The sequence below is a fragment of the Saprolegnia diclina genome (assembly GCF_000281045.1).
Source record: "Saprolegnia diclina VS20 unplaced genomic scaffold supercont1.1, whole genome shotgun sequence".
In the NCBI taxonomy this organism is placed as follows: domain Eukaryota; phylum Oomycota; class Saprolegniomycetes; order Saprolegniales; family Saprolegniaceae; genus Saprolegnia; species Saprolegnia diclina.
Genome location: NW_008246068.1, coordinates 477,140 through 502,087, shown reverse-complemented (window position 1 = coordinate 502,087; position 24,948 = coordinate 477,140). Strand labels below are relative to the sequence as shown.

General features: G+C 61.5%; 9 protein-coding genes across 9 annotated transcripts; 5 read left to right on the top strand and 4 right to left on the bottom strand.

Moving 5' to 3' along the window:
• Positions 1–82: 82 nt before the first annotated feature.
• SDRG_00158 (hypothetical protein) lies at positions 83–8,363 on the top strand (the record flags this gene model as incomplete). Its single annotated transcript, XM_008605624.1, has 11 exons — positions 83–269; positions 314–511; positions 557–797; positions 843–1,253; positions 1,300–1,346; positions 1,387–3,239; positions 3,288–3,352; positions 3,400–3,723; positions 3,770–4,280; positions 4,330–6,507; positions 6,558–8,363. 11 exons carry the CDS (start codon positions 83–85, stop codon positions 8,361–8,363), a joined length of 7,821 nt encoding a protein of 2,606 aa, XP_008603846.1.
• Positions 8,364–8,395: 32 nt separating this feature from the next.
• On the bottom strand, positions 8,396–12,089 carry SDRG_00157 (hypothetical protein). The gene has a single exon (XM_008605623.1). It carries the CDS (start codon positions 11,975–11,977, stop codon positions 8,408–8,410), a length of 3,570 nt encoding a protein of 1,189 aa, XP_008603845.1. The 5' UTR covers positions 11,978–12,089; the 3' UTR covers positions 8,396–8,407.
• Positions 12,090–12,539: 450 nt separating this feature from the next.
• SDRG_00156 (hypothetical protein) lies at positions 12,540–13,112 on the top strand. Its single transcript, XM_008605622.1, has one exon. It carries the CDS (start codon positions 12,615–12,617, stop codon positions 13,050–13,052), a length of 438 nt encoding a protein of 145 aa, XP_008603844.1. The 5' UTR covers positions 12,540–12,614; the 3' UTR covers positions 13,053–13,112.
• Positions 13,113–13,285: 173 nt separating this feature from the next.
• On the bottom strand, positions 13,286–16,895 carry SDRG_00155 (hypothetical protein; the record flags this gene model as incomplete). The annotated part of the gene is made up of 6 exons (XM_008605621.1): positions 15,583–16,895; positions 15,220–15,510; positions 14,768–15,166; positions 14,563–14,717; positions 14,305–14,513; positions 13,286–14,254 (listed from the first exon to the last, which is right to left on the bottom strand). The coding sequence occupies exons 1-6, from the start codon at positions 16,860–16,862 to the stop codon at positions 13,286–13,288; spliced, it is 3,303 nt and encodes a 1,100-aa protein (XP_008603843.1). The 5' UTR covers positions 16,863–16,895.
• Positions 16,896–17,308: 413 nt separating this feature from the next.
• Positions 17,309–19,158, top strand: SDRG_00154 (hypothetical protein; the record flags this gene model as incomplete). Its single annotated transcript, XM_008605620.1, has 5 exons — positions 17,309–17,776; positions 17,824–17,916; positions 17,959–18,627; positions 18,672–18,893; positions 18,949–19,158. The coding sequence occupies 5 exons, from the start codon at positions 17,309–17,311 to the stop codon at positions 19,156–19,158; spliced, it is 1,662 nt and encodes a 553-aa protein (XP_008603842.1).
• An 85-nt stretch (positions 19,159–19,243) lies between these two features.
• SDRG_00153 (hypothetical protein) lies at positions 19,244–20,183 on the top strand (the record flags this gene model as incomplete). The annotated part of the gene is made up of 4 exons (XM_008605619.1): positions 19,244–19,492; positions 19,537–19,950; positions 20,001–20,090; positions 20,136–20,183. 4 exons carry the CDS (start codon positions 19,244–19,246, stop codon positions 20,181–20,183), a joined length of 801 nt encoding a protein of 266 aa, XP_008603841.1.
• A 12-nt stretch (positions 20,184–20,195) lies between these two features.
• Positions 20,196–21,741, bottom strand: SDRG_00152 (serine/threonine protein kinase). Its single transcript, XM_008605618.1, has 3 exons — positions 21,417–21,741; positions 20,641–21,368; positions 20,196–20,594 (listed from the first exon to the last, which is right to left on the bottom strand). Exons 1-3 carry the CDS (start codon positions 21,727–21,729, stop codon positions 20,238–20,240), a joined length of 1,398 nt encoding a protein of 465 aa, XP_008603840.1. The 5' UTR covers positions 21,730–21,741; the 3' UTR covers positions 20,196–20,237.
• A 1,031-nt stretch (positions 21,742–22,772) lies between these two features.
• On the top strand, positions 22,773–24,065 carry SDRG_00151 (hypothetical protein). The gene is made up of 5 exons (XM_008605617.1): positions 22,773–23,146; positions 23,197–23,391; positions 23,438–23,502; positions 23,548–23,646; positions 23,696–24,065. Exons 1-5 carry the CDS (start codon positions 22,786–22,788, stop codon positions 23,993–23,995), a joined length of 1,020 nt encoding a protein of 339 aa, XP_008603839.1. The 5' UTR covers positions 22,773–22,785; the 3' UTR covers positions 23,996–24,065.
• A 270-nt stretch (positions 24,066–24,335) lies between these two features.
• SDRG_00150 (hypothetical protein) lies at positions 24,336–24,870 on the bottom strand. Its single transcript, XM_008605616.1, has one exon. It carries the CDS (start codon positions 24,838–24,840, stop codon positions 24,544–24,546), a length of 297 nt encoding a protein of 98 aa, XP_008603838.1. The 5' UTR covers positions 24,841–24,870; the 3' UTR covers positions 24,336–24,543.
• Between the last annotated feature and the right edge of the window lie 78 nt (positions 24,871–24,948).

The window sequence follows — 24,948 nt, the reverse complement described above, 5'->3', positions numbered from 1 at the left end:
CCTCATCTTGTCCGGTTGTTTGCTAGTTGCCACCGTAGAGGGCGTGCGTTTAGCCTGCTTGAAAGGGCACGGTATCTTTGCGATGGCGGGGCGAAAGCGGTCGACGCCCAGGGAGCAGCCGTCGCCGGACGAGGACGTGGCGTGGATCGCGGGCTGCGCCAAGCAGCAACGCGTGGACGTCGACGACGCGGTCTTGCAAGGCCGTCCGTCGTATGTCAACGACGTGATCGGGATCCTGCGCAACCAAGCCAACCCGATGCTAACGCGCGGTACTGTATGGTCTCGCGAGCGCCTCCCACATCCTCTGGACTAGCCATGGCAGCGCGGACGCTGGGGCTGCTCATGGAGCGCGACGCGAGCCTCAAGCGGCAGCTCAAGCTGGACTCGGACGTCTTGGTCGACGCGCTCCTGCAGATCGTCAACCACTGCCGCCATACCAAGAAGGCGTCGTCCATGGACACGCGCAAGATCCATGTCAACTGCTGTCTCGTCATCTCGATGCTCATGGAAGGTAATATCTTCCTCACGCTCTCTCCTCGCCCTCCTTGCTCTCTAGCCCCGTACCCGACTACTAGCACCGGGCTCGGCCATCTCGTGTCGCTCCACTCGGAGCTGCTCGTGCTTGCCGCGCCCGTCAAGCTACGGAAGCGCAAGATGACAACCGATGTACGACCGACCAGCCCCGTGGCGTCAACGAACCAACAAGAAGACCGCAAACCGACGACGGCGGCGGCTGCCCGACGGCCCCGCACCGTCGCGTCGCGGTCCAAGCCACCCAGCCGGCACACGCCGATGCGGTATCCCTCCCTCTACCCCTTCCATGTGTCTCATGCGCAGCGTAGATCCGTCTTGTTTGGCAACGAAGGCGACATCATGGGACTTACAGCAAGCGGCGACGATCTCCCCGTGTACGAGTACGAGAAGCGGTTTGCGGGCTACGGCGTGCCCCAAGTCTACTATCCGTTCCAGCGTCCGCTGTCTAATGCCGCAACGTTGACGCCTGCTGCGACCCCGACCATGCGGCCGCGCACCATCCGCAAGCCGACCCGCGCTGTCAAAGGCTCCAAGCTCACGACCGCGCTCGCTGTGACACCCAACCTCATATTGCCCTCGTCGCTCTACGAAGCGTCGCTGCCGACCGATCGCCGGCCGTTCCTGCTCCCGCCCGATCAGATGCTGGCGATGCTGGCGACGAACGAGATGCCGATGAGTCTCCCGTTCAGCCGCCAGAGCGTTCGCCGGTCGGCCGCGAGGTAGCTTGGCAGGTGCCGACAACGTCTCATCCATCGCACTGTGTAGTCGACTGCGGCCGACGCCGTGGGGCGACGTCCACCCAGTCATTCTCGGTACACTCCCTCCTCTTTGCATGCAGTAACGCGATGGTAGACTCGAGCTTTGCACCGCACCCGGAACTCCAGAGTTTGATCTATGTCCCTGCGCCCAAGCGGCGGCTCGTGGTCCGCCCCACCGACGCTGCCAACGACGACGAGTACGACGCGTCGCTCGACATTTCGAGTGCCGAGTACAAGCGCCGGCGCCTCCTCGCGATCCTCTCGTGTCCCATCGAATCGACGTCGACGGCCGCGGTCGATGCGCTCGCAAGCGCCGAGCATTCGACGCTTATGCGCGGCTTTAGCACCGCGCTGCACACCTTGCGTGACCAAGAAGCCGCACTGCGCGTCCGAATGGACCGCCGCATCCACTCGATGCGGAACAAACTCCCGCTCAAGTTTCTCTTTGAGCTGCCGGGCGGCGTCGGCTACTGCCGTGACCGACTCCAGCACGCAATGGCGCTCTGGCTCGAAGAGTTTGAGCTCAACCAGCAGCGCGTCGCGTATGTGCAGTGGAAAGGCCTTGTCGAGCGCGCGCGGTACCACGACCGCATGGGCGCCTTTGTGCGGCAAGCCGCGCTCAAGCGCATGCGCCTCGCCATGGCGCTCATGGTCAAGGCCTTTCTGCACAAAGGCTACGTCAAGTGGGTCCAGACAACGCGGGCCGACCTGTACATGGCCCGCGACGTCGCCGCCCGCTGCATCCAGCCCTGCGTCCGCCGGTACTTTGCTCTCCAGCGCGTCTACAAGCTCCACGACGACGGTCTGATCAACGGCGCCTTGCGTGACATGTACCTCGCGCCCCCGCGTGCGCATCTTCCGTTTGGTATTCCGCTGCGGATTCGGCTCGAGCGCCGAGCGCTCTGGGCCGCGGCGATTGCAGTCCAGGCGCCGTACCGCGGGCGCCGCTTTCGCAAGTTCATGCAGCGACAGCGCCGCGCGGCCATTCGTATTCAGGCGCTGGCGCGAAAACGCATCGCGGTGTTTGCCTACATCAAAGTGCGCCGTCAGATCCAGCGCATGCAAGCTGCTATCCGCCGGTACCTCTGCCGCAGCCACTTTGTGCGGCTGCGCTCGGCAGCCTTCCTAGTGCAGCGCAGCTGGCGCGGCCGCATCGGGCGGAAATTCGTCCGCACGGTCGTGCTTGTCGAGCGGCGGTTCGTCGAAGCGCGCTGGCAGGCGACGATGCTGCTGCAGCGCATGGTGCGCGGGCATCTCGGGCGACGCGGCGCGCGGGCCGTCCGAATGTACCTGGCGCGGCGCGTCTCGGCGGCACTCTTGATCCAAAAGGCGTGGTACCGGCGCAACAACGAGTACACGACGTTCTTCCTCCTCGGCTGTCTGCGCGAAAAGGACGTGGACGAGCGCCACGAGGCGGCGACATTGCATCGACTGGCCCGGCACCAGCACGCGCGGACGCTCCAGCGCTATCTGAAAGGATTCGTGCGGCGTCAACGCCTCGCTCTCGCGACTCGAATTCAGTGCGCCTATCGGTGCTACAAGGCGCGCTGGGCACGCACGCAGCGCCATTTCGAGCGGGTGATGCACCGCCGCCTCAAGTGGTGGTTCCGCGTCCACCACGCTCGGCGCATGCGCGCTGCGACGCGGCTGCAGTACTGGTGGCGCAAAGCGGTGCCCGGCCGCATGCTTCGGCATCTCCAAACCTTCAAGCAGCGAATGCTGTGTCATGGCGCCCGAGCGCTGCGCGAGGTGCGCGATGTTGCTGCCACCACGATACAGGCGCTGGTGCATGGTGCGTGGACGCGGGCGTTTGTCAAGAAGACGCGCGCTGCGATCGCGATTCAGCGCATTGCGCGCGGGTGGCAGGCCCGGCGATACGTCGCTGGACTCCACCGCGCCCGGCGATATTGCGCTGCGAGTGCCTTCATGCAGCGCGTGCTGGTGCAGGTACTTGATGACGCATTATGACATACCATTGCATCGGATCACGCGTAGGCCATGGAGAATGTGACGCGTAGTGTGATGCACACGCGCAGTCGGCATGCGACGACACTGCAGCGGTACAACGTGCTGACCTCGTCGATCGCAGCTGAGCGAGAAGGAATAGGTGCTGGCGCGGCTGTCGCTGTCGCCACGCCCTCGTCATGCGCTGGACGCGTGACGCGCTGCGACAGCGCATGGCGACGCGACTGCAGCGGGTGTGGCGCCAGAACGCGCAAAAGCGTTTTGCAGCGCGCTTGCTAACGATCCAGCGACGGCGCGTGGCGAACCCGTACAAGTCGTTTACGCATCTGATGGCGATCGTCTCGCACGCGGTCGAGGCGTCGCTGCGGCATTTTGACCCGTTTGACCCGATGGTGAGCCTCGGTTTACCGGGTTGGCTGCGCCGACTGGGCCTCGAGAGCTTGTACGACGACCTAGTGGGGCTCGGGTACATGGTTCGTCAAGGCGATATGCGATGTCTCACGTGGGTGTAGGTGCAAGAGTGTTGCAGGGCTGCGCAAGCTTTCCGAGTCGCAGATGATGACGTTGGTGCGCGACAAGGACCTCCGGCAGACGCTGCTGTCGGCGTTGCATTATCGCACGTGGCTCGAGGACGTGCGCGACCAGCGGCGCCTCGTGGCCGAGCTCAGCGCCACCTTTCGCCGTCTCGACGCACCGTATACGACCGCAGTCGCCCGGGCGGCGCACCAAAAAGGCATTCTGATGACAGCCACCGAGCGGCACAACGCGGCGACGCTCGAAGCTCAGGACTTCAAACACCCGCCACGTGCGCTGCGTCACCGGCTCGAGGTGACTGCTCAGCAGCTGCGCGCCGCGACCGAGCTCCTTGAAACGTTGGACAGCGAGCGCGACCGGCGGGCGCCGAGCGTCGTGGCAGCCAAAGAGGCATGGGAGGTCGCCAAGAAGGCGCTCAAGCGCATGGAAGAGCGCGAGGTCAAGGCGATCTTTGTGCAGCGCAGCTGCCTCTACATCGAGTCGCCCGAGGTGTCTACTGAGCTGCGATGCGACGTTTGGTTCTGACGACATTGTGTAGCACATCAAACGTCTCTTCTTGGACTACTTCCCCAACAACGAGTACCGCGCGCTCTCGTTCATCGAGTCGCTGCGCGCCAAGGCCGTGACCACGTGCCAGCTGGTGATGTTTTTCGGTATGTACACGACGATCTCGGACGTCAAGCTCCATACGCCCAACCTCCTCTACTCCAAGCTCGACGCGGAGATCGGCAAGGCTGAGACCACCCGGCTGCAAGCCTGCTGCGACATCCTGCAGTTTGCAGTCGAGCGCATGGCCGAGCTGCTCGCTGTGTCGGTCGTTGACATGGCCGACGCCCACGCATCGTCGTCGCTTCCGATCCCAGCGGCTTTGCTCGAATCGACGCATGCAGCGCATATGACCAAGCTACCGCACCGTCCAATGGTGTGGCGGCAGTGCATGACGCGCCTTCTCGAGATGGACGCGAGCGCCAAGATGGTCCAGCGCCTCTGGCGCACGCGGCAAGGTCGCCAGCTGCTCAAGAACCTCCGACTCGCGCACTTGCGCACGCACCTCCAAGCATCGTACGACGCCGACCGGCAAAGCAGCACTGTGCGCCGCGTCTGGGAGGACGATGTCAGAGCGATGCAAAAGGTCATTGCCGAGCGTCAGGCCGCCGCGGCCCACGCTGCGCTTCTCGACGAACTGAGTCGCACACTCCAGTTTGGGTACGAAGCCGACTGGCACGACCAGTTTCAAGTCTGGTACTACGTCCACACGCCAACGGGCAGTATGGTCTGGGAACGACCCAGCTACGCGATTTCACACCACGCGGCCTGCTTGAAGCTCCAGCGCGCGAGCCGGCGGTTCCTTGGGCGATGTCGGCGCCAGAGCTACCTCCGCACACAGCTCCGCGCCGCCAAGAAAGAACGCGAGCGGGCGCTGTGGGATCCGCTTTGGATGGACCGGCAGCGCTACGTGACGCTGCGTATTCAGCCACATGCGACGCGCAACCCGCTCACGCTGCAGTGGACCAATGCGATGGAGCCGCGGTCCCGGCGCAAGGCCATGCCGAGCGTACCGTCCATATCGCCTCTTGTCGAAGCCCACTACATTGTGTTTGCATCTGCGTACCATCGCAGTGTCCTTCGGGAGGCCAAGGCGGCGCTGCTCTTGCCGCCGTACGCGCGGCCTCCAAGCCACCACGCGTCCGCGCTCGTGTCCATGTTGTTGGCGTACGACGGCCTCGCATCGGCGCTGGCGCCAAACCGGCACACTTCGCTGACGCTCGCGTACACCAAAGTCGAGATGCCGTTTGGGTGGCGCACGGTCGACGAGCCCAACAGTCGGACGTACTACTACAATGCAGCGTCCGGCGCAGTCTCGTGGGACGCCCCCGAGTACGTCTTTGAGCAAGAGTACGCAGCGCGTGCGATCCAGGCGGCGCACCACATGTTCCTCGGCCGGAAAGCGTTCCTGACTTTGCTCTACAGCTTTTCGTTTGTCGAGCACGTGCACGCGACAATTGCGGCCGGCGCGGCCATCGCGCACGTCGGGTTCGACCTTGAGGGCATGTCGCTGAGCGTTTACTTGCATCGGCTCGGGCTAGCCAAGTACGCGGCGTCGTTCGTCAAAGCCAAACTCTCAATCGAGGCGTTCTGGTCGATACCCGAAAGCAAGCTGCTGTCGCTCTACAACGTGGCGTGGACCAAGGAGGACAAGGCGATTTTAAAAGCGGCGCCGCGACCGAGACCGCCCTGCTCGACCCGAATGTACCCGCTCACGCCCCGCATGCCCCCGGTGCCAGAGAAGCACGGGTTTCTCTGCATTGCGTCTGAGAAGGTGTTGCAGTCGAGTCTCTTGTCGCACTTTACGGGCCAGCAAGGCCGCGTCCTGAGCCTCGTGCGCGCGTTGCGAGAGCTGCCCGTGCCCGTCTCGACCAAGCAGCTCGAGATGTACATTCGCCTCTACAGCGGCCGGCCGCAGCAAGCCACTGAGAACTTGAGCGTCGAGCTCGTTCCACCGCAGTCGACGACCGAAGAGAAAGAAGTGCAGCTCTACAAACTGTACCAAAGCGCGCTCAAGCGCTGCGCCGTCATTGCCGCCAACATGCAACTGAAGCACCTCGCACGCTGTCTCCTCGATGCGATCGCCATCTCGCACTGCATCATTGGCGTCGCCCACGACCCCAAGCTCGCCCTCAGTGCCGTGCCGCTCACTCCGTCCCAGCTCACAAAGGTCGTTGCATCTCGCTTCCAGCGTCCGTGTTGACATTGCGACGGTGTTAGGTGCTTGCCGTGATACCCAAGACGCGCGGGCTCTGGGAGCACAACATTGCGGCCGCCCGGAAGCTCTCGGTCGGACAAGCCGCCTTGTATCTTCGCGTCGGCGGCCTTGAGTTTTGTCTGCAGTACATCCGCGCCACGATCCTCGCCCAGAGCCTCTTTCGCATGCTCCGACTGCACCGGTGGTACACGTCGCTCGTCGCCTACCGCCATCGCTGCGCCACTGTGCTCCAGCTCGCGTACCGCTGCATGGTAGCTCGTAGCACCCGAACTTGGCTCCTCGCCGAGCAAGCCTCCGAGTACGAAGAACACTACGTGGAGGCGAGTCAGCTCAGTTTTTACGTCTACACGCCGACGCAGGAGCGCCTGAGCCGGCCGCCCATCGACGAGTACGGCCGCGCACTGCCGTTCCGGCCACTTGTCGTCGACCGTGTGTCTAAGAGGCGCATTTTGAGCTGGCCGTGGCTCGCATCGAGCAACCAAGCGCCCGAGGCCATGTCGTTCGAGAGCAACGTGGTCTGTTCGCTGTGCAAGAATGAGCGCGCGAGCCGCGTCTGCGACGTGTGCTGCACGTCGAGTGGCGACTATGTCTACTACTGCTTTGCGTGCTTTTGCATTGGCCACCCACCAGCGCTGTCGTGGCACACGTACCAGCCGCTCAACCACATTCACGCGGCACCGCTGCGCTGCGTCGAGTGCACGCGCTATAGCAGCCACCGGTGCCTCGACTGCAAGGAAGACTACTGCGACAAGTGCTGCATCCGCGTCCACGCCAAGGGCTCCCGCGCCCGCCACACCATCGAGACATACCCGGCACAAGCGCAGGTCTGCATCGAGTGCGAAGAGCGCGTCGCGATCAAGCGCTGCCTCGTGTGCCAAGACGCGCTGTGCATGGACTGCGCCGACCGCACGCACGCCCGCGGCAACAAGGCGAGCCATGCGATGGAGCCGATTCCGCACCCGCTCTACGAAGGCGCCGGGCACTGCGTCGCCTGCAACGCGCGCGCGACGGACGCGGTCTGTCGCCACTGCAGCAAGCACGTATGCACGGTCTGCCGCGTCGCGTCCAAGCATGTCGGTGCCTGCCTCGAGACGCAGCTCGCAGCGGCCAAAGCCGCACTGTACGGCGACAACCTCTGCGCCGACTGCGGCAAACCTGCGGATCGTAAGTGCGTGAGCTGTGGCGACAAGTACTGTAGCGCGCGCTGGATGGGCAACCCCGGTTGCTTTGAGCGCTACCACGCCAAGGGCAAGCGCGTCGAGCACCAAGCCGAGCCACTGCCCTCGCTCGTGCCGATCCAAGCCACCGCGCCCATTCTGGAACTCGAGCGCAAGATTGCAGCACTCCGAAAAGCTGCTGACAACGACGCGGCCGCCGACGCCTTGGCGCGCCAGCGCAGGTTGGAAGAGCAGCATCTCGAGACGTTGCGGCGCGAGAAAGCAATGATTGCCGAGCGCAAGCGTGCCGAGAAGTTAGAAACCAACCAAGCACCGCAACAACAGGTCGTCGAGCCCGAGCAGGAGACGAAGAAGAAGGTGAAAGACGCGCCATGTGGCATATCTGGGTGCTCGTCGCCAGTCTTCAAGTCGCAGCCCTACTGCGTCGACCACTGCACCGTCCAGCTGCTGCTTGCGACCGGCAAGGACGCGGCAGAGGTCGCCAAGATCATGGCGTCCGCCCAAGCGACGATTGCACGCAACGAAGCCAAACCGTCGCGCGTCACCAACCTCCTACGGGACCTGCGCGAAGTGTCGCGGCTCCAGCGAGCCGCCGCCGCCGCCGCCAAAACGCAAACCGCGTCCAAATGATCCACACACCTACCCCTTCAAATCGCGTAAAACCATATTACGATTTAAGCGCTGTTGGTTTGGTCGTCTTCCATCTTGACATCACCCATGGCGTCCTGGTTCTGGTTTTGGTCCTGGATCTCGGCTTGCGGTTCGTCCTTGACTTCATCCTTGACCGCCTCATCGTCCTTGACGTCATCGAGACCCAAGTACGTCCGCCATGCGGCGCTCAGCACCACATCATCCTTCGCGCAAAACGCCTTGAACGGCTCGAGGAGGTCCTTGCCTTCGTCCATCTCGAGGATGCTTTGGCCTTGCTCCAGTGGTAGCTGAAGGAGCACCGGGAACGAGTGCGGCTGGACAACAACAGCGCACTTCATAAATCCCTTCCAGAGCGTCTCGTCCATCGTCCAGAGTTCTCGGACGACGAGCGCTTCGAGGCTCGACGCCATCGGCTTGCGCAGCTTCGAGTACAGCTGGACGGCTTGGATCATCGTGCGCATCGTAAACTTGGGGATCGGCGACTCTTGCACGAGCGTCGTAATCACGGCCTGGAACACGTCAGGCGTAAACACGGCAGGGTGCTCGAGGCACATGCCAATCGCTTTCAGCACAGGCTTTTGGCGCTCGGCTTCGTCGGGCACGTGGTGCAGCGCGAGGAGGAGCGCCGTCGGATCGACCTTGAGCGGGATCGGCGCAAGCAGCTTGGTCATGGTTTCCGTCAACCGTGCGGGCGGCAGTTGGAAGAAGCGCGGCAAGAGCGGCAAGAAGACGTCGGTCGTCATTTCCGACACAATCGGAATCAAGAGACCGACCGCATCGGGGTACGTCGCATGGTCGTTGTAAAGCGCGAGAAGAGGTTCCACGAGCGTCGACGGGTCGCGCGAGAGCGACACCAGCAGCCGCACCACATGACCCACAAAGTCCAGCGCGGTCGCTGGGAACGGCTGCAGCTGGGCGAGCACGACCGCGTCGCCCTCACGCTGCTTGAGATGCTTGATGAGCTTATCGACCGACGTCACGAGCACGTGCTGCACGGGCGGCGACGCGCGCGCATACGTCGACACAAAGTGAGCAAAGAGCTCGGGTTTCTTGGCGCAGAGCGCCAGGAACAGCTCCATGCGCTGGAGGACGTGGGCTTCGCTCTCGGGCGCGACGCTAAAGTCGTGCTCTTTTTGCAGCTCCTTGGAAAACGCCAAAAGCGTGTCGTCCACCGTGACCGCTGGCTGCACGATGCGGTCCAAGTAGTACTTGCGGCGCGGCGAGAGCGGCACGCGGGTTGTGAGCGCCTCCTGGACGTCGTCGCCCATCTTGTGCTTGCATTCTTCTTCGTTATCGTCCGCAATCACGGCTGCGTCGTCGGATGCTTCGCAGAGCGACGTCATGAGTGTCATCGCGTGCGCTTCAATGATCTCGTGCATCTTGGGGAGCGGGTAAATCTGGTTGGCAAGGCACCGGATCGTGAGGTTGCGCGTCGCCTCCTCCACGTGCGTGGCAAAATGCAGGAGGATGTGCAGACACGCCTCTTGGCCCGCCGCGCGGTCCGTAATGTAGTTGCGGAGCGCGCTGACCCCCATGATGAGCCGCTGGTTGTCGGCGGCGTCCCCGAGCTGCTTGGCCAGCATCGCGAGCACGTCTTTCGTAAGACCCGGAAAGTGCGACAAGATCGAGTAAAAGAGCTTCTTGTCGGCAGCGACGCTGGGGTCGATGCGCGTCGAGAGCATTGCGCAAATAAGCTCGAGCAAGCGCGGGTACCGGCCGTGGTCGACACTCTGCGTGCTGCTGTCGTACAGCGACCGCGTGTACTCGTGGTAAGCGAGCGAGACGAGGATCATGTGCCGCTTGTGCAGCGACTCGCCGACAAAGTCGACGATGAGCTTGTGCATCGACTTGGCGTCGCGCGCGTTTTCTTCCAGCAGCCATCGGCTGGTCGCGAGGCGGCAGATCAGCGCCTCGCGCAGCCCTTCGTGGCCGCTCGTGAGGATGCCGTACTCGTTCTCGAGCATGCGCGAGACGCTCAAGTGCGCCATTTGCCGGCACCATTCGTCGCTCACGGGCTTGATGTTGACGCGGATCGCGTTGTATTCGCGCGTAACCTCGTCCTTTGTGACCGAAATGATCGGCTCGACGAGCGTCTGCGCGTTCGCACACATAATGTTGGTCACCGACTCGAGGCTGTTGTCATCGAACGCCGGCAAGAGGCTCGGCGCCTCCGTCTTGGCGTTGTCGCGCCGCAGACGCGGGTCCCGGCGCGCGGCGGCCGTCTTCTTGGCGTTCATGGCCAGCGCCAGCACCGACGACGGCGTCGCCAGCCGCGACAACATGGACGTGATGCGATCTTTGAGCGCGCTTGGCGTGTGGAGGAGCTCGAGCTTGGCGCCCGACGCGGTCAGGGGCGCGACCGCCGGCAGGTTGCCCATGTTGCCAAGCACGAAGCGCACGACGTGGTCATTCGGGAGGTTGACGATCGACTCGGCCGTGATGGCGGTCGGTTTGACGTCCTCGACTTTTGCGCGCTTGTTCTTGAGGCTGTTGGCGTCGAACGGAAGGCGCCGCTTGGCGTCGTCGCGCCGGAGGTTCTTGAGCGACGCGTCGGTCGGCGCCGCCACGTACATGCGCCGCGTCTCTTTCGACTTGCTAAGGGCTTCGAGCGCCCGCTTGGAGGCATCCATCGCAATCAGCGTGTTGGTCATGTCTTCCTGGAGGTCACTCGGCAGCGGCAGGCGGAGCAGCTTGATCAAGTTGGCCTTGATCGCATGCAGGAGCGTGTCCTGGACGCGTGCATCGACTGCGTCCATGGCCGATGGAAAGTTGACGAGGCAGGGCACGACGATCGGTGCAAAGTCGGTGCGCAGACACGCGAGAAGACTGATCGAGTGGATGAAGCTCACAAACTCGCGACGGCCAAACGAGAGCATCGGGTGGCGGGGCGCCGACGAAAGGCGGTCGCAGAGCGCGTGCACAATGTGCTGGCCGAGGTCGGCGAGCGTCTCGGGGCGCACAAAGCGGTGCGACGCCGGGATCATCGCGAGGTGCACGGCGTCCGGTTGGACGTTGGAGCGCGCGGGGTCGCGATGGACGCTGTCGGTGGCAAACGAAAAGTGAAGCGCGACCGTCTCGAGCACACGCGCTGCGAGCAGAATCGACTCGGCGTCCTGGAGCTGGTCGATGATGTGTTGCAGGATCTGGATCGTATCGAGCATTTGGAGCCACACAGACTCGTCGAGCGCGTCGAGCGGCTGCGTCCAGACAAAGTAGATCGTCGCGGGTACGTACTTGTCGAGAAGCTTGAGCGCCTTGCGCACGGCCGATGGACCGGCGTTGATGGTGAGAACCGCGGCCGTCGCCTGGAAGAGCGTGAAGCGCGTCTTGGAGAGCACGGGCGGCGACTTGATCGACGCGTTCCGTGCAGGGTCCATGGCGTCTTCGATGAACTGGCAGATGGTCTTCGCGACGTTCACATTGCGCTCGCTGGCCATGGCGGCAAGACCGTCCATCGCAGCCATGTACTCTTGCAGTCCCGGAGGCGGGCTGCGCTCGAGCACAACCTCCTTCAGCCGGTGCAGCACGGCGACCTTCTCATTCGCATCGACCGCGAGCTGCGCTTCCTTGACCAGGTCGAGCACGCGGGACATGACGACGATCGGGGTAAGCGTCGGCGGGGGCAACGGGTTGCTTCCGGTCGCTGGTCCTCGGTACCTGCAATGCTCTGCAATATTCAATACGACCGCGTATGGGATGTTAGAGTGTCTCTTGTAGATACCACATTACGGTATTTAGAGTCGCTTATGTGTGAATCTCAACGGTAGTGTCACACTACTCACGTTCCAACATATATATAGTGTTATAATGAATATAGTGCGTGATAATTTGGCGCCAACGATCTTTCGACGAGAGATCAAGGAATGAGCCGAGAGAGCTGCTCGCTGCGCTGCTCAACAAGCTCCAGGCACCGCGTATAAAACGTGCGTAATAGCACGGCCAAGATGGGGCGCCGATAAGATTTGCTTTGCCGCGATCTTGGCGGATCGGCGCGCGCAGAAAGGTCGTCCCACCGCGCCGCCGCGTCCACCGCACGACCACCCTTGCAAGCCGACGCCTCTACCCTCCCACGTAGATAGCAAGCTTTGCTGTTTCCTCCAGTAAGTCCTATCGTCATATGTACTAAGAGGCGACCAACTTTGTCGCGTCGAGGGCGTCGCCTCTCCAGTGGCAGTTACTGCGCGGAACTCGCCACAAATACCCAAGTGTCCCCACAAAAGGATCCGCCGAATGTCCAAAAGCCGCAAGACGCGCCAGCTGCGCATCGTCGTCGACGAGCCCGACGTGGCGCCGACGCCGAAAGCCACCGCCGACGAGTGGTGGCGCTATAGCCTCCCGCCGCCCGGCCACCTCGGCAAACACACGATCGACGAGCCGCGCCAGTGTCCGCTGCTGGCCACGACGACGAGTACGACTGCGACGGCAGCCACGAGCCGAAGTACGTTGGGCTACAGCGAGCACGCCGATCAGTTTACGACGCCGCCGAGCAAGAGCCATGCGCTGCTTTTGCCGCGCGGTACGACGCCGCTGCTCGCGGCCAAGCGCGCGCTCTTCCAGTCAGCGACAACCGCCACCATTTCGCCGCCGACGGCCAAGCGCAGCGCCGAGGCCACCGACCTCGACGCGCGACCGCGGGCCAAGTACGCCAAGGCGTCGCACCCGTCGTGAGCTGTCTCGTAGTCGTATAGCATAGCACTAGAACACACACAAGTCGTCGTTGTCGTTTCCTCCTCGGCAGTCTTATCATGGCCACAGAAGTCGAGAGCCGAACGAGCGTACCTCGCATAGGTCGAAGCTGCGGGCTCGATATGATCCTGCACCATTCACTGAGCGATGCGACAAGTTGCTTGTTGGTCGTGATATGTAGTCGTCTTCTTTGACTTATTGAATTAACTTAGTCGTTAGGCAAAGAGCCGGTCGCGCATGTCCTGCGCATTGCCGCGGCTCTTCTTCTTCTCCGTCTCGGCCGCGTGCATCAAGTCGGCCATCGAGATGGTGCGCGTCGCTTCGGGGCGCAACGCCGCGCTGGCCGCCGCGCGAAACACTGCGTTCGAGATCGCGTCGTTGGACAAGTCGAAGCGCGCGCCGAGCTTCTTGAAGTCCACGTCGGTCGCGAGCGGCGCGGCCGGCGGGAAGAACGACGTCCACAGCTGCGTGCGCAGACTTGCGTTGGGCGGCTTCATCTCGACCACAAACTTGAGCCGGCGCGAGCACTCGGGGTCCAAGTTCATGCTCTGGCCCGGCGCCGAGTTGGCAATCAGAATCGAAATGCCGGGAAACGTGTCCATCATGTCCATGAGGCGGCGGACCTCGAGCTTGAAGCGCGGCGAGTCCGGGTCGGCCTGCCCGTGCATGTCGATGCCAAACATCTCGAACCCTTCGAGGACGAGGACTGCGTCCATGAGCCGCGCGTCGTCAAACACCGACTGCAGCGCACGACGCGACTCGGCGGCCGAGTCGCACTGCAGCTGCGAAAAGTGGAGCAGCTTGAGCGGCCGGCCGACCTCGAACCCGAGCGCTTTGGCGGCGCTCACCTTGCCGACACCGGACGGGCCGAGGAAGAGCGCCGAGACGCCCTTTTGGTTCTTCTTGTTGTACTTGGTCGTCAAGCCGAAATCAAAGTTCCACTGGCCGTAAATCACGTTGCGCGCTTTTTCAAACTGGACAATCTCGGCCAACGTCGCTTTCGTCGTCTCGTCGACGATGAGCGCGTCGAGGCCCGTCGACGGCACCACGCGGTGGTCAAACGTCTTCATGTGCAGACTCCCGCGCATCTGGAGCGCGCACCCGGCCACAATATCGTCGTGCGAAATCACGGGCGACGTCGGACTGCGCTCAATAGCCTTGAGCAGCGCCGAGAGAATCGCGTTCTATCGAGTGTTGAGTGTGTTTGCGGTTGTAAGATGGGCGTTGTATCTACCTTGATGAAGCCACCCGAGAGCTCGTACTTGAGCGCAATCGCGTCCCAGTCGATGTCAGGCGACGTCTGCAGCTTGTCCGAGACGAGCACGCGCCAGATCTCGCGGCGCTGAATGTGGTCCGGCGCCTTGTACTCAAAGACGGCGGTGATCCGGCGGTGCATGGCTTCGTCCAAATCAAACGGCCGGTTCGTCGCCAAAAACACAATGCCTACGTCGAACATTCCGCGACCATTCCGCGACATTGCGTCAAAGTGTACCTTCGTAGCGCTCCATTTCCGTCAAGAGCGCGTTCAGAAGGCGGTCGCCGCCCATTTCGCGCTGCTTGAAGATCGACTCGCACTCGTCAAAGAAGAGAATCGCGTTGCTCATGTCGGCCTCGCGAAACAAGCCACGCAAGTCGGCGTCGCACTCGCTATCCAAGATCAATCTATCAATATATCGACGTATCCGAGGCGGATGTACCCGCGGTCCTGGCTGGCCTTGCCCTGCAGCGACGGAAAGTCGACGAGCAGCACGCGCTTCTTGAGGTGGTGCGCAACCGCGTTGACCGTCATCGTCTTGCCCGTGCCCGAGGCGCCGCAGAGCAGCAGCACGAGACCCGTGCCATACGTCAGCGTCTGGTCGAGACCGCTTGTCTTGCGGTAGACACGAAAGTGCTCGTAGCTGGTGACCGTGCTCAGAATCGTGTGCTTGTACTCGTCCGGCAGGACCACTTGGGACAGCTGCACCTTGGGGTTGTATAGGTCGGAGCCTTCGACGAGCTCGTTGATCTCGGTATCGAGGCCCACAACCCAGTCGAGCACGCGCCGATCCAAGTCGACGCGCTGGTCCACAAGGTCGCCGCCGCTCGAGTGCCATCGCCTACGATCGTGTTGATGTGAGACGATTGCATGTGGAATACGACGCAGTCGGACCCGCGGTTGAGCTTGATGAGCCCGCGCTGGAGGAGCCGCGCCGACTTGTAGAAGTACACGCGGTGCGCGACTTGCTCCTGGAACGTGTCACAAAAGACGCTCAGAATCTGGTTCACAGTGATGCTTTCGTCCATTCGCTGGACGACCGACGTGTCGACGCCTTCGAGGAGGTTCTTGAGGACGGGCGAGATCGTCTTGCCGATCAGCATCACAATCACGTTTTGCTCAAACGCGTTGAGTTTGAACTTGGTCGCCATCTCTTCGAGGCGCGGCAGCGCGAGGTTGGCGGTCCTACGCATGCCTTTGAGATTTCCATTCTCAAAATGCGCAGTATCTGAAAATCGCAACACATGAAACACATACCGTGTGAGCTGGAGGCGGTGCGCGACGCGACGGTCCTGGACGCGCTGCTTGGCCTTGAGCTCGCGCTTCCCGGCCGACATGGTCGTGCCATAATTGTCGTTCCACGGCTGCTTGGTGCCGGCCTCCTTCATCTGGTCCTTCACGCGCGCTCCTGACGCGCGAATCGCAAACGCCACGACCTGGAACCGGTCTTCGAGGTACTCGAGTTGGTTCTCGGGACTGTACGGCAAAAGCGCATTCTTGTCCGTCAGGTGGTGCAGCAACGGCACGTCGGGCGACGGACCGGTGCTACCGTTCGCGCTCTTGGTCGGCTTGTACTTGCCAATGAACGAGTACGCCGATGTAATGTCATCGTCGTCATCGTCGACAACTTCTTCGTCGTCGTCTTCTTCGATGGCAACGATGCTGTCGTCGGGCGGCGTCTCGTCTTCGGTCGCTGCTTCTTCGGTCTCGTCGACCACGTCGTCGTCGTCGTGCTCGTTGTCGCTGCCAGCCATCGCGTCGTCCTGCAGCTCGAGCACGTGCTCGTACACGATACCTTCTTCGCGCAAGATGGCCTCGAGCGACGTCTGGCTGAGCTTGAGGATCTGGGACGGCGACAGTGTCCGGCCAAGCATGACGCGCACCGAGATCGACGACAGCGTCAAGATCGTAATGTAGTTGTCACAGTCGGCGAGGAGCGTGCCTTCCTTGACGTGCTCGCGGCTGTCGTCGTGGAACTCTTCAATGTCAATCTCCGAGATGCCGGCGAGGCGCTGGAAGCTCATCATCTTGCGGTTCACGTCTTCCTCGACCATTTGCGACCGGACTGTGGTCGACTGGCAGCCTTGGAAGATGACCATGAGCTGGAAGAGCTCGGTTTCCTTGGCGTTCATGCCGTAGCGCTTGGCGAGGCGGTGCACACGCGGCGCCGGCTGCGTGAGCGCGAGACGCTGGTCGCCGAGCCATGCCACGTACTCCATGAGCCGCTCCAAGAAGATGAGGCGCGCCGACATCTCGGCGCGGTCGGTCAAGTGCGCGCGGTCCTTCGTCGCCGCGTTCGACTGGAAGGTGGTCATCGTGTCGGGCTTGGTGGCCGAGAGCGCGAGCTCCATGTAGGACATTTGATGGAGGAACGTGATGAGGAACTTCATCTCGAGGAACCAGAACCATGCTTGGTCGGACGCGATCGGCGTCGTGTGGGGCACCTGGAGCTCGGCCTGGAACTCCTTCAAGAGCGACCCAAGGTAATCGTACTTGGTGAAGAGCTCCTCAATGAGGAGCTTGCCCTTCTCTTCCATCGTCGTCGACGCATGCTGCACCGGCGCGTCGGCCTCCGCGTCGGTCTCGGTACGTCGCCGCTTCGCCGCTTGCTTCACCATTGCTTCTGGGGATCTCGGTCTCACCAATCAAACACGGGAATTTAATAACTGGTTCCGCGTAAAACCCCGGTTTCCATACAAACGTCGAGTTCATTTTATGCGAAACGAAAAACGATTTCGCAATTTCCGAATTTGGAACACGCTTTGCGGCTATTCGCACGCCACTTGGCACAAAAGGGTGGCGTTGCGCCTGCCACACCAGTCGACAGCCAACACGATGACACCGACAAACCATTATACAAGTTGAAGGCGCCCTTCTCAGCGCTGGCGCGCCGTCGAGCCAAGCTGTACCGGCGCTTGTTCTTTCGCATACGTAAAAGCACCATCACTCGGCGTCCAAACGTTGCGTGCATTTAGTTGTAAGAATGTATGTCACCGAGCACTCGAAAGCACTCGACGCGTACCTGGCGTCCGTCGGCGCCGCCGACGCCCGCCCGCTCGACGACGAGTTGCAAGCGTCCTCTCTCCATGTCGCCAATGTATCCAAGTGGGCGCAGCAAGTGGCTCAAGCGCAAAGCCGATGGGCGGCAATGTCGTGGCACTCGCTTCACGCTGGTGTGTTGCCGGGCTGGCCATCGACGGTGGTGCTGCAACAGCAAGGCCTCCAGGATGCCCGCGATGGTCTACGCAGTGGCATGCAGCCGTCGCTGCTTGGTTCGATGCAATGTGCGTGGCAAAACGCGGATCTGCCGCCGCCGTCCATCGTCGCTGCCGTCGCGGTCCTCTACGGCGTCGCGATCGCGGGCTCGCTCCGATGGCTCCGCGTCGCACTTGCTACGATTCTCCTGAGCGTGCTCTTGGTCCGACTTGGCATCGCCGCGTGGTGCTTCTACGTACGTACTCGCGATCTCGACTGGTATCTGACGACGCAATGGTGTAGGTTCGCCACGCATCACAGCGCCGTGCACATGTGCTGCTACGCACGTGGCAGAATCATCTTGCTTCGTTTGATTCGACCCTTGAAGCGTTCGAGGTATACCTTGTTGTAACAGTACGTGGCTGCAGCACCTCGTAGGACGTGGTGACACTTTCGTTGCGGCGGATCAAGGCGGCCGAGGTCGTCCACCGAGGGTACCACCTCGATACGCTCCTCCCGCCGATTGCGCGGCTCGAGGCCAACCGCGCGAGCTCAGTCGATGACCTACGCTGCGTGCACCTGCGTGTCTTGCTGCGTGAGGTCTTTGCGCAGCTGCAGGAGCCAACGTACGTCATGAACGTCCGTGTGACCAATGACGCGGCGCCGTCATTGCTTTTGCTCGCGTTAAGCAACCAGCAAAAGGCTGCGCGCGCAGCACTGCAAAAGCAGCTCGACGCGCTTCGTTCCGAGGTCGCGTCGTCCGTGTCGGCACTCGGCGACGCCGTGACGCGCCTCCAGAGACTCATCACGACCGTCACCACCTTGCAATCTCGCGTTCGTGCCGCCGTAGACGTTGATTCGGCTTTGGTGGAGCCGACGCTACCAAGTGCGACCGCCGACACAGCAAGGCGTCGCTCGTTGCCCAGCTGGCACCACGCCCACCGGATCCAAGTCGCCCTCGACTCGGCCAATGCCCTTCTCTACGCGTACAAGCAGGACCTTGTCCATGGCCGCAGCGACGACGGAGCGACACGTGCGCGCGTGGCCAAGTTTGTCGACGACGCCGTCACCGCCATCCGCACGTGGGAAGAAGCAACCGTCCCACACGTACTAGTACGCACTCTAGAGGCAGCGCTAAGTCGTGTCCTTAGGTCGATGGAGCCACACCCGAGGCGCCCGCGCTACCGCCTCTCGGTCATGACAGCGTGGTTCTGATCGGACCAGCCGTCGAGCTACCAGCGCCCGTCGATCCGACCGTGACAGAGGTGTTCACGGCGCTCAGCACCGGGCGCCTTGAGGCTGACGAAGCGCCGACAGTTGCGCCCGATACTGCCCTGTTGACCTCGTTCCATTCAGTCGTTGACGAACTCCACGTGCGTTGTCGTTGGCAGTGGAATAGTAGAGATGGCTCACAGCAGACTTTGCTAGGATGTCCTCGACCAGCGGGTCTTGCCGCCCGAGCGTGTGAACGGCGTCGAGGTCGAAGCGCCGGTCGTTGTTGCAAAAAGCGACGTTCCACTGCCACCTGCGACGACGTCGAGCTTGGCGCGTCCGGCGCTGCAGCTGGAGCTCCAGAAGGCGTTCATGGCAGCGGCCTTTGCCAACGACTACGTACTGGGCGAGAGCGACAGCGAGTAACCACTTTCTAATATTCCTCTCACCCTCGACAGGGAAAACGCTTGTCGCCCGTTTCCACTGGGTTCTTAGCGGTTGCTGTGTTGCCATGGAGGACCTGGTGCGAGAGCTCACAAAGCAGAACATTGCGCTGCAGCTGGCGCTCGCCAAAACGTCGTCGCCCTCCGAGCCCGAGCCCGCTCTGCTTGGACCCGCCTTTGCGTGGCTGCACCCGGTCAAAGCGCGGCTGAGCGCGGCCGAGAAGGCCAAGAAAGCCCTGCGACGCGTGCTTGTCAAGGCCGTGCGTCGGCGCCTTCTTCGCGTTGCAATGGCCTTTGGTCTCTGGCGCGCACGCAGTGTACATGAACCACAGTCTTCTCTCCTCAGCAGTTGTACGTACAGGCGAGCCGACCCGTGTCCAAGATTCCCGTTCCCCTCGGCGGACGACGCAAGACAGCACCGCAGCCGACTGCGCTGCCGCCGACTGCTGCTAGCCACATAGAGAAGACGCCCAAGGAGCTCGTGTACACGCTCTCGAAGCAACTCGACACGCAGCGCGTGCTCGTGACGGCGCTCAGTCGGCAAAAGGCGCGCCTCGAAGCCGACGCGACCGCGCAGACGGCAGCGATTGCGTCCCTGGAAGCGTCGCAAGCAACGCTACAGCGCCAAATGTCGCGGCTCATCAAGGAAGTCCAAAGCCTCCGTCGACCCGTACGACGGGACCCGCCAACTGTGCCGCCCTTGAGCACTGCCGCGCAGCAGATTCTCAAGACCACTCGCCCCAAGTTCAGCAACCAAGAGCTCCACGATCGTTTGGTGTGCGCAGTGTACAAGGGCATGCAACTCATGCCGCGTCTCGTGCTTAGGACGAGCTCATGGAGCCACTGGACTTGGACCCGGCCACGGACGCAGCGTCGAGTAGTAGCATGCAGCCGTCGCCACCCACCGACGGTCCCGTACGTTTGCTCTCGACTCGCAAGAGCTCACAGTCAAAGGCGTAGAAAACGCGGTTCCTCGGACGTCGCTCCAGCTTTGCGTTGCGCGAGTAGCTCGTCCATGCAAATCATCTGTCGGACTTGGACAAGTCTAGAGTATATATAAGCTTAGGCCGACGACGCCGAATGCGATGCCATATCGACGTCGTCCATGGCCGTGGCCACGCCGTAGTACGGCGCTGTCGTGTCGGTCTTGTCGCCGTGCGCGGCCAGCCATGCCAGTGCGATTTGGTCGGCGAAGCCGCGCGCCTTGACGTCGGTGCCGACGAGGCGCAGAAGGATCTGCACCGCTGACTCGGGCAGTGTAATGTGGTGGTCGCAAAAGAGACACGGGGTCGGACACACCACGCTCTTGTCAAAGTGATCGATGAAGAAGTCACGCCACTTGGGGTTGCTGCTCGTCGAGACAAAGGCGGACCCGAGAAAGCCCGGCAGCTGGTAGCCGTACAAGAGGAGCTCAATGCCCTAGACATCATTTTCGTTGAAGCGAATGCGTGAGAGGTGAACGTACGACGACGCCGACCGAGTAGAGGTCGGACGCACGGCCGTCAAAGCCTTTCGGCATCTTCTCGCGCTCCGCCTGGAGGCTCATGGCGCCGCGGTTCTTCTTGACAAAGTTGATGTAGCTCGTCCGTTCTTGTGCGTTCGTTTTGAGCTCGGGCGACCGGTACGTGATCTTGGCCTTGATCGCTGGGTTCTCGCGACCTGCGCCGACGAGCAGTCGCCCGTCGAGGATTTGGCTCGAGCCAAAGTCAATGTACGTGGCAAAGTACCGGTACGGCGACGCCGGCTCGGGTCCATGCTCGCGCCCGACCGCAATGTTGTACGGATCAATGTCGAGGTGGCAGACGCCTTGCGTGTGCAAGTACACGAGCCCTTGGAGGATGCTGCCATAGAGCGGGAGCGCGACGGTCGCTAAGAACTCGTGGGCGACGCTGCGGCGCACGTCGAGTGGCAACAGCGTACTCTGCGCGTACTTCTTGAGCAGCGATTCGTACGCGCGGCGCATAAAAGACGAGAGCGACCCGTTCGCGACGTACTCGGTCGCAATGTAATCGTTCTTCTCGCACCTGGCGCGGTCCCAGCGAAGGACGTGCTTGCTCGCGAGTGGCGTTTGCATCCCATGGGGTTGCAGCTGGGCCATGATGCGGACTTCATTGTCCGTGTCGTCGCGCTCGATCGCGATGAGATCCTTGTCCATGACCTTGAGCGCAATGGCCGTCCTGCTATTGCCGTACTCTACCATGATATGAGTCGACCAGCCAACTTGCGCAAGATAGGACGTACTGTCGCGCGGAAAGTAGTAGGCCTGGCACACGTAGCCGCAACGACATCGCCCGATGATGGCCTGCACGTCGTTGTAGTCGCGGAGCGCGATGGCGCCGCCAAGCCTGTCGAACGGCAAGCAGATCGCGGGCATGGCGATCACGGTCGGGTTGGCGCAGTTGAGGCCCGAGTGGCGCACGCTCACGTACTCGAGCTTCGCGAGTCTCTCGTTGTCAAGATGCTTGTGCTCGTCGTCTCCGAGCATTTTCATGAGCCTCGTGTACCCGCGAAAGGTGAGCATGGACGCACTCCACGCCTTCCGATCGTCGGCCATCCTCGCCGCCCGGAAAATCGAATTGCGAGAAAAACGCGTTTCGAATAAAACCAAGGTAAAACCCGCGACATAAGCGTTTAAACACGAATAAAACGTGCGTTTTAGCCCGGTATGGACTGAACCCGACGTGTGCTCGCATACCGCCACTGGATCTCGCAACGGCCGCCGACGCCCTTGGCCTCGTGACGACACTTGCAAGATATCAAGTGTCGCGATGCTGCGAGCCGAGTGCAGTGCCGCACAGCCAAGTCGCAGGACGTCGGAACGTCGCTCGGCCATGCAGCCAAGCTTTCTCAAGTTTCTATGGCGCTTCTGAAGTTCGAAGCAGATAGGACGCCGTTGCCTGCATGGGCCATGCACCCATAATGCTACGACGACGGTGGCACATGGCGCGGCCGTCAGATGCAAGCGCAGCTAAAGTTGCTGCTTGTTGAATCCGAAAAGCAGGCTGCATGAGTACCATCCGCGACCGACGATGCAGCGTGGGATGGCTCGGCGTAGAGATTCGGACATCGAGCGCGTGCCGCACCCAGCATGAGCACGTGGACCGCTTCGAATCCGGCCCGCCACGTATGTAACACACTGTGGGTTGTCCTACGTTTAGGATTCTGCCCTGTTGAAATTTCTGGCTGAGTGCACGCAACTTTCAAGCAGAGACGAGCCGCTGTCTCTCCCAAAAGCAAAACAAGGCCATAATTGCCATCAACGTTCTCTGCCCTTGCCCTCTTTACAGTGGTGCTTCGCAGAGCATCCTCCTTCAACAAGATAATGGAGCACGCACGCGTGAATGCCGCCTCGCCACCGTCGTGCCACGTCACGCTCGCCCAAGGAGAGGGACGGTGGTGGCAAAGAGTGGTGTTATTAGCCTTGTCCTGTCACCCGACATAGAATTCGGATTTATCCTGGCGCTTTTCTCTGACCCGCTATATTTTTATGGCAACAAACCCCGCACTATACGTTTTTTCAGAGAGAACGTGCGAACGCGTAGCGAAATGTATTTTATGACGCGCAATTATTAACTGAGGACAGCAATACCGGACCTCATTCCTGCTTGGCATGGCGCAGACCGAATCGCCAAGCGCCCCTGCGTGCACCGAGCGCAAGGCGGCGGGAAGCCTCGACATGGAAGTCCAGCCGCTCAAGGTCAATGAAGACGGCGCCGACGCCCTCGACGCCGATGCGCTCAAGAAGGCCGAGGTCGTCAAGCCAGCGACGTCGGCATGGCTGCGCCCGGAAGCGCTTGTGACCATGGTCTTGATCGCTGTGACGCTGATAAGCTACCCGTACACGGGTGGCATCCGCAGTTGGCATTACGTCTGGTGGTGCGGCTGGCTCACGGCGGTCTCGACGGGTTTTGGCGCTGTGCCATTTCTCTGGGTCAAGGACATTGAAAAGTTTTGGCTCGGCGTCTGCAATGGTAGGTCCTTCGATCCCAAAAAGCGTGGTCATCATCCTCTCGCACTGTAGCACTGGCAGCTGGCATGATGCTGGCAGCGACGAGCTGCCTCTTTTACGAAGCGTTCAATGTCCAGTCCAAAGACGACGATGTGCTCTCGGTCAATGTGCGGCTCCTCCTCGGTGTCCTCTTTGGCATTGCGTTCATCAAGACGACCAAGATCATTTTGGACGAGCACGAAGACGTCAAAGTGTGTGGCCTGGATGGTATGCCTTCCCGTCACTATTCGCCTCGTTCGAACTTGGCAAATAGGGCTCGACGCGCAAAAGGCGCTGCTGATCATGGCCGTCATGACGCTGCACTCGATCTCGGAAGGCGTACGTCCAGTAGCTTGATGACGCTCCGTTCATGATACGCGTTAGATTGGTGTCGGTGTCTCGTTTGGCGGCGAAGGTGGGGACCGTCGCGGCCTCCTCGTGTCGCTGACGCTGGCAATCCACAACATCCCCGAAGGCCTCGCGGTGCGTTCTCTCGTCCAATGTGCTCATGATGGCTTATGCTACCGTGCAGATTTGCTTGGTGCTCATCCCGCGCGGGCTCAAGCTGCTGCCGGCGACCGTGTGGTGCATCCTCTCAAGCATGCCGCAGCCGCTCTTTGCCGTGCCGTCGTTCCTCTTTGTCGAGACGTTTCTTCCGATTTTACCCGCAGGTCTCGGGTTCGCCGGCGGTGCAATGGCGTTTGTTGCGATCTGCGAGCTCTTGCCCGAATCGCTCGAAGACACCGAGTCGAAGCTAGCGACAAGCATCTCGCTCCTCCTCGCGTTCACAACGATGCTCAACATTCAGTATGTGCTGACAGGCGAGCTGTAAGCCGCCGTCGGTGCCAAATAGTGTATGATAGGCGTTTGTATCATGACGTATGGACAGAGTTGTCACTTGATGTTGGTACCGAGTTGAGAAACGGAGGTGGAGGATGAACGTGGAGGCCACGGTTGACAGAGGGCTGTGGCCGGTAGGAAGGTGACTCTGGGGCTGTTAGGAAGATGACTTTAGCACCGCTGAAAGAACATCCAGCAACGGAGCCAACGGCGACTGTACTGGGTCCATAGCTCGCATTCGCCATTGCTCCTCATGATCAGCCGTCGCCCATGGCACGTTGATGAATAGTGTATCTCGCGGACATTGGCACTCGATCTAGTTTGACGAGCTAGCGGAATGACCATCCCACGTTACCGTGCGGACGGCGTGAAGCTAAGGTACTTGCCGCACCTTGGCACCGGCTCCGCTCCGGGTGGTCAATTGTATTTTGAAGTGTATTGTGTCGGCGCAATGGTTCGGCATACGCTGCAGCAGTGAGGTCGAGGGCCAAGGCAACCCAGTCGTGTGCTGCGCTCGTATTAAATACACAGAAGGGTCGTTTACATGTTGAAAAACTTCATGCACACTTGCAGCTCGGCCATGTTGGCCTTCTTTGACTTGGCGTACGGCTTGGCTACGTGGCGCGATGACGACCGGAACTTGGTCTTGTCCTGCACCTTGCCTGTCTTGGGCGGCGACGGGCCTTCGTCATCCGAGACCTCGTAGTCGTCCGTGAAGCTCGCGAGCGCGGCGATGTCAGCGTTGACCTTGAAGTTAGTCGGCAGCGACGTCATGAAGAGCAGTGGCATGTCCCAGTCGTCTTCGATCGGCGGGCTCGCGACGCAGACCGCGCTCATGGCAACTTGGCAAATGATGTTTCTCCCAACTCGTCCTGCGTGCCATTGGCTGAAATGCATCGACAGTTGAAATAACAGGCCAATCATAGGTTGTCTGCAACTACGGTC

What these genes read in the sequence shown, in the direction of transcription:
- SDRG_00157 (XM_008605623.1), bottom strand. Translation starts at nt 11,977, where the DNA reads ATGTCCCGCGTGCTCGACCTGGTCAAGGAAGCGCAGCTCGCGGTCGAT.
- SDRG_00156 (XM_008605622.1), top strand. Translation starts at nt 12,615, where the DNA reads ATGTCCAAAAGCCGCAAGACGCGCCAGCTGCGCATCGTCGTCGACGAG.
- SDRG_00152 (XM_008605618.1), bottom strand. Translation starts at nt 21,729, where the DNA reads ATGGCCGACGATCGGAAGGCGTGGAGTGCGTCCATGCTCACCTTTCGC. An exon ending in CTACTACTTTCCGCGCGACA is followed by an intron (nt 21,369 to 21,416) that starts GTACGTCCTATC and finishes ATATCATGGTAG; the next exon opens with AGTACGGCAATAGCAGGACG. An exon ending in TCTACTCGGTCGGCGTCGTC is followed by an intron (nt 20,595 to 20,640) that starts GTACGTTCACCT and finishes AATGATGTCTAG; the next exon opens with GGCATTGAGCTCCTCTTGTA.
- SDRG_00151 (XM_008605617.1), top strand. Translation starts at nt 22,786, where the DNA reads ATGGCGCAGACCGAATCGCCAAGCGCCCCTGCGTGCACCGAGCGCAAG. An exon ending in CAAAGTGTGTGGCCTGGATG is followed by an intron (nt 23,392 to 23,437) that starts GTATGCCTTCCC and finishes CTTGGCAAATAG; the next exon opens with GGCTCGACGCGCAAAAGGCG. An exon ending in ACATCCCCGAAGGCCTCGCG is followed by an intron (nt 23,647 to 23,695) that starts GTGCGTTCTCTC and finishes GCTACCGTGCAG; the next exon opens with ATTTGCTTGGTGCTCATCCC.
- SDRG_00150 (XM_008605616.1), bottom strand. Translation starts at nt 24,840, where the DNA reads ATGAGCGCGGTCTGCGTCGCGAGCCCGCCGATCGAAGACGACTGGGAC.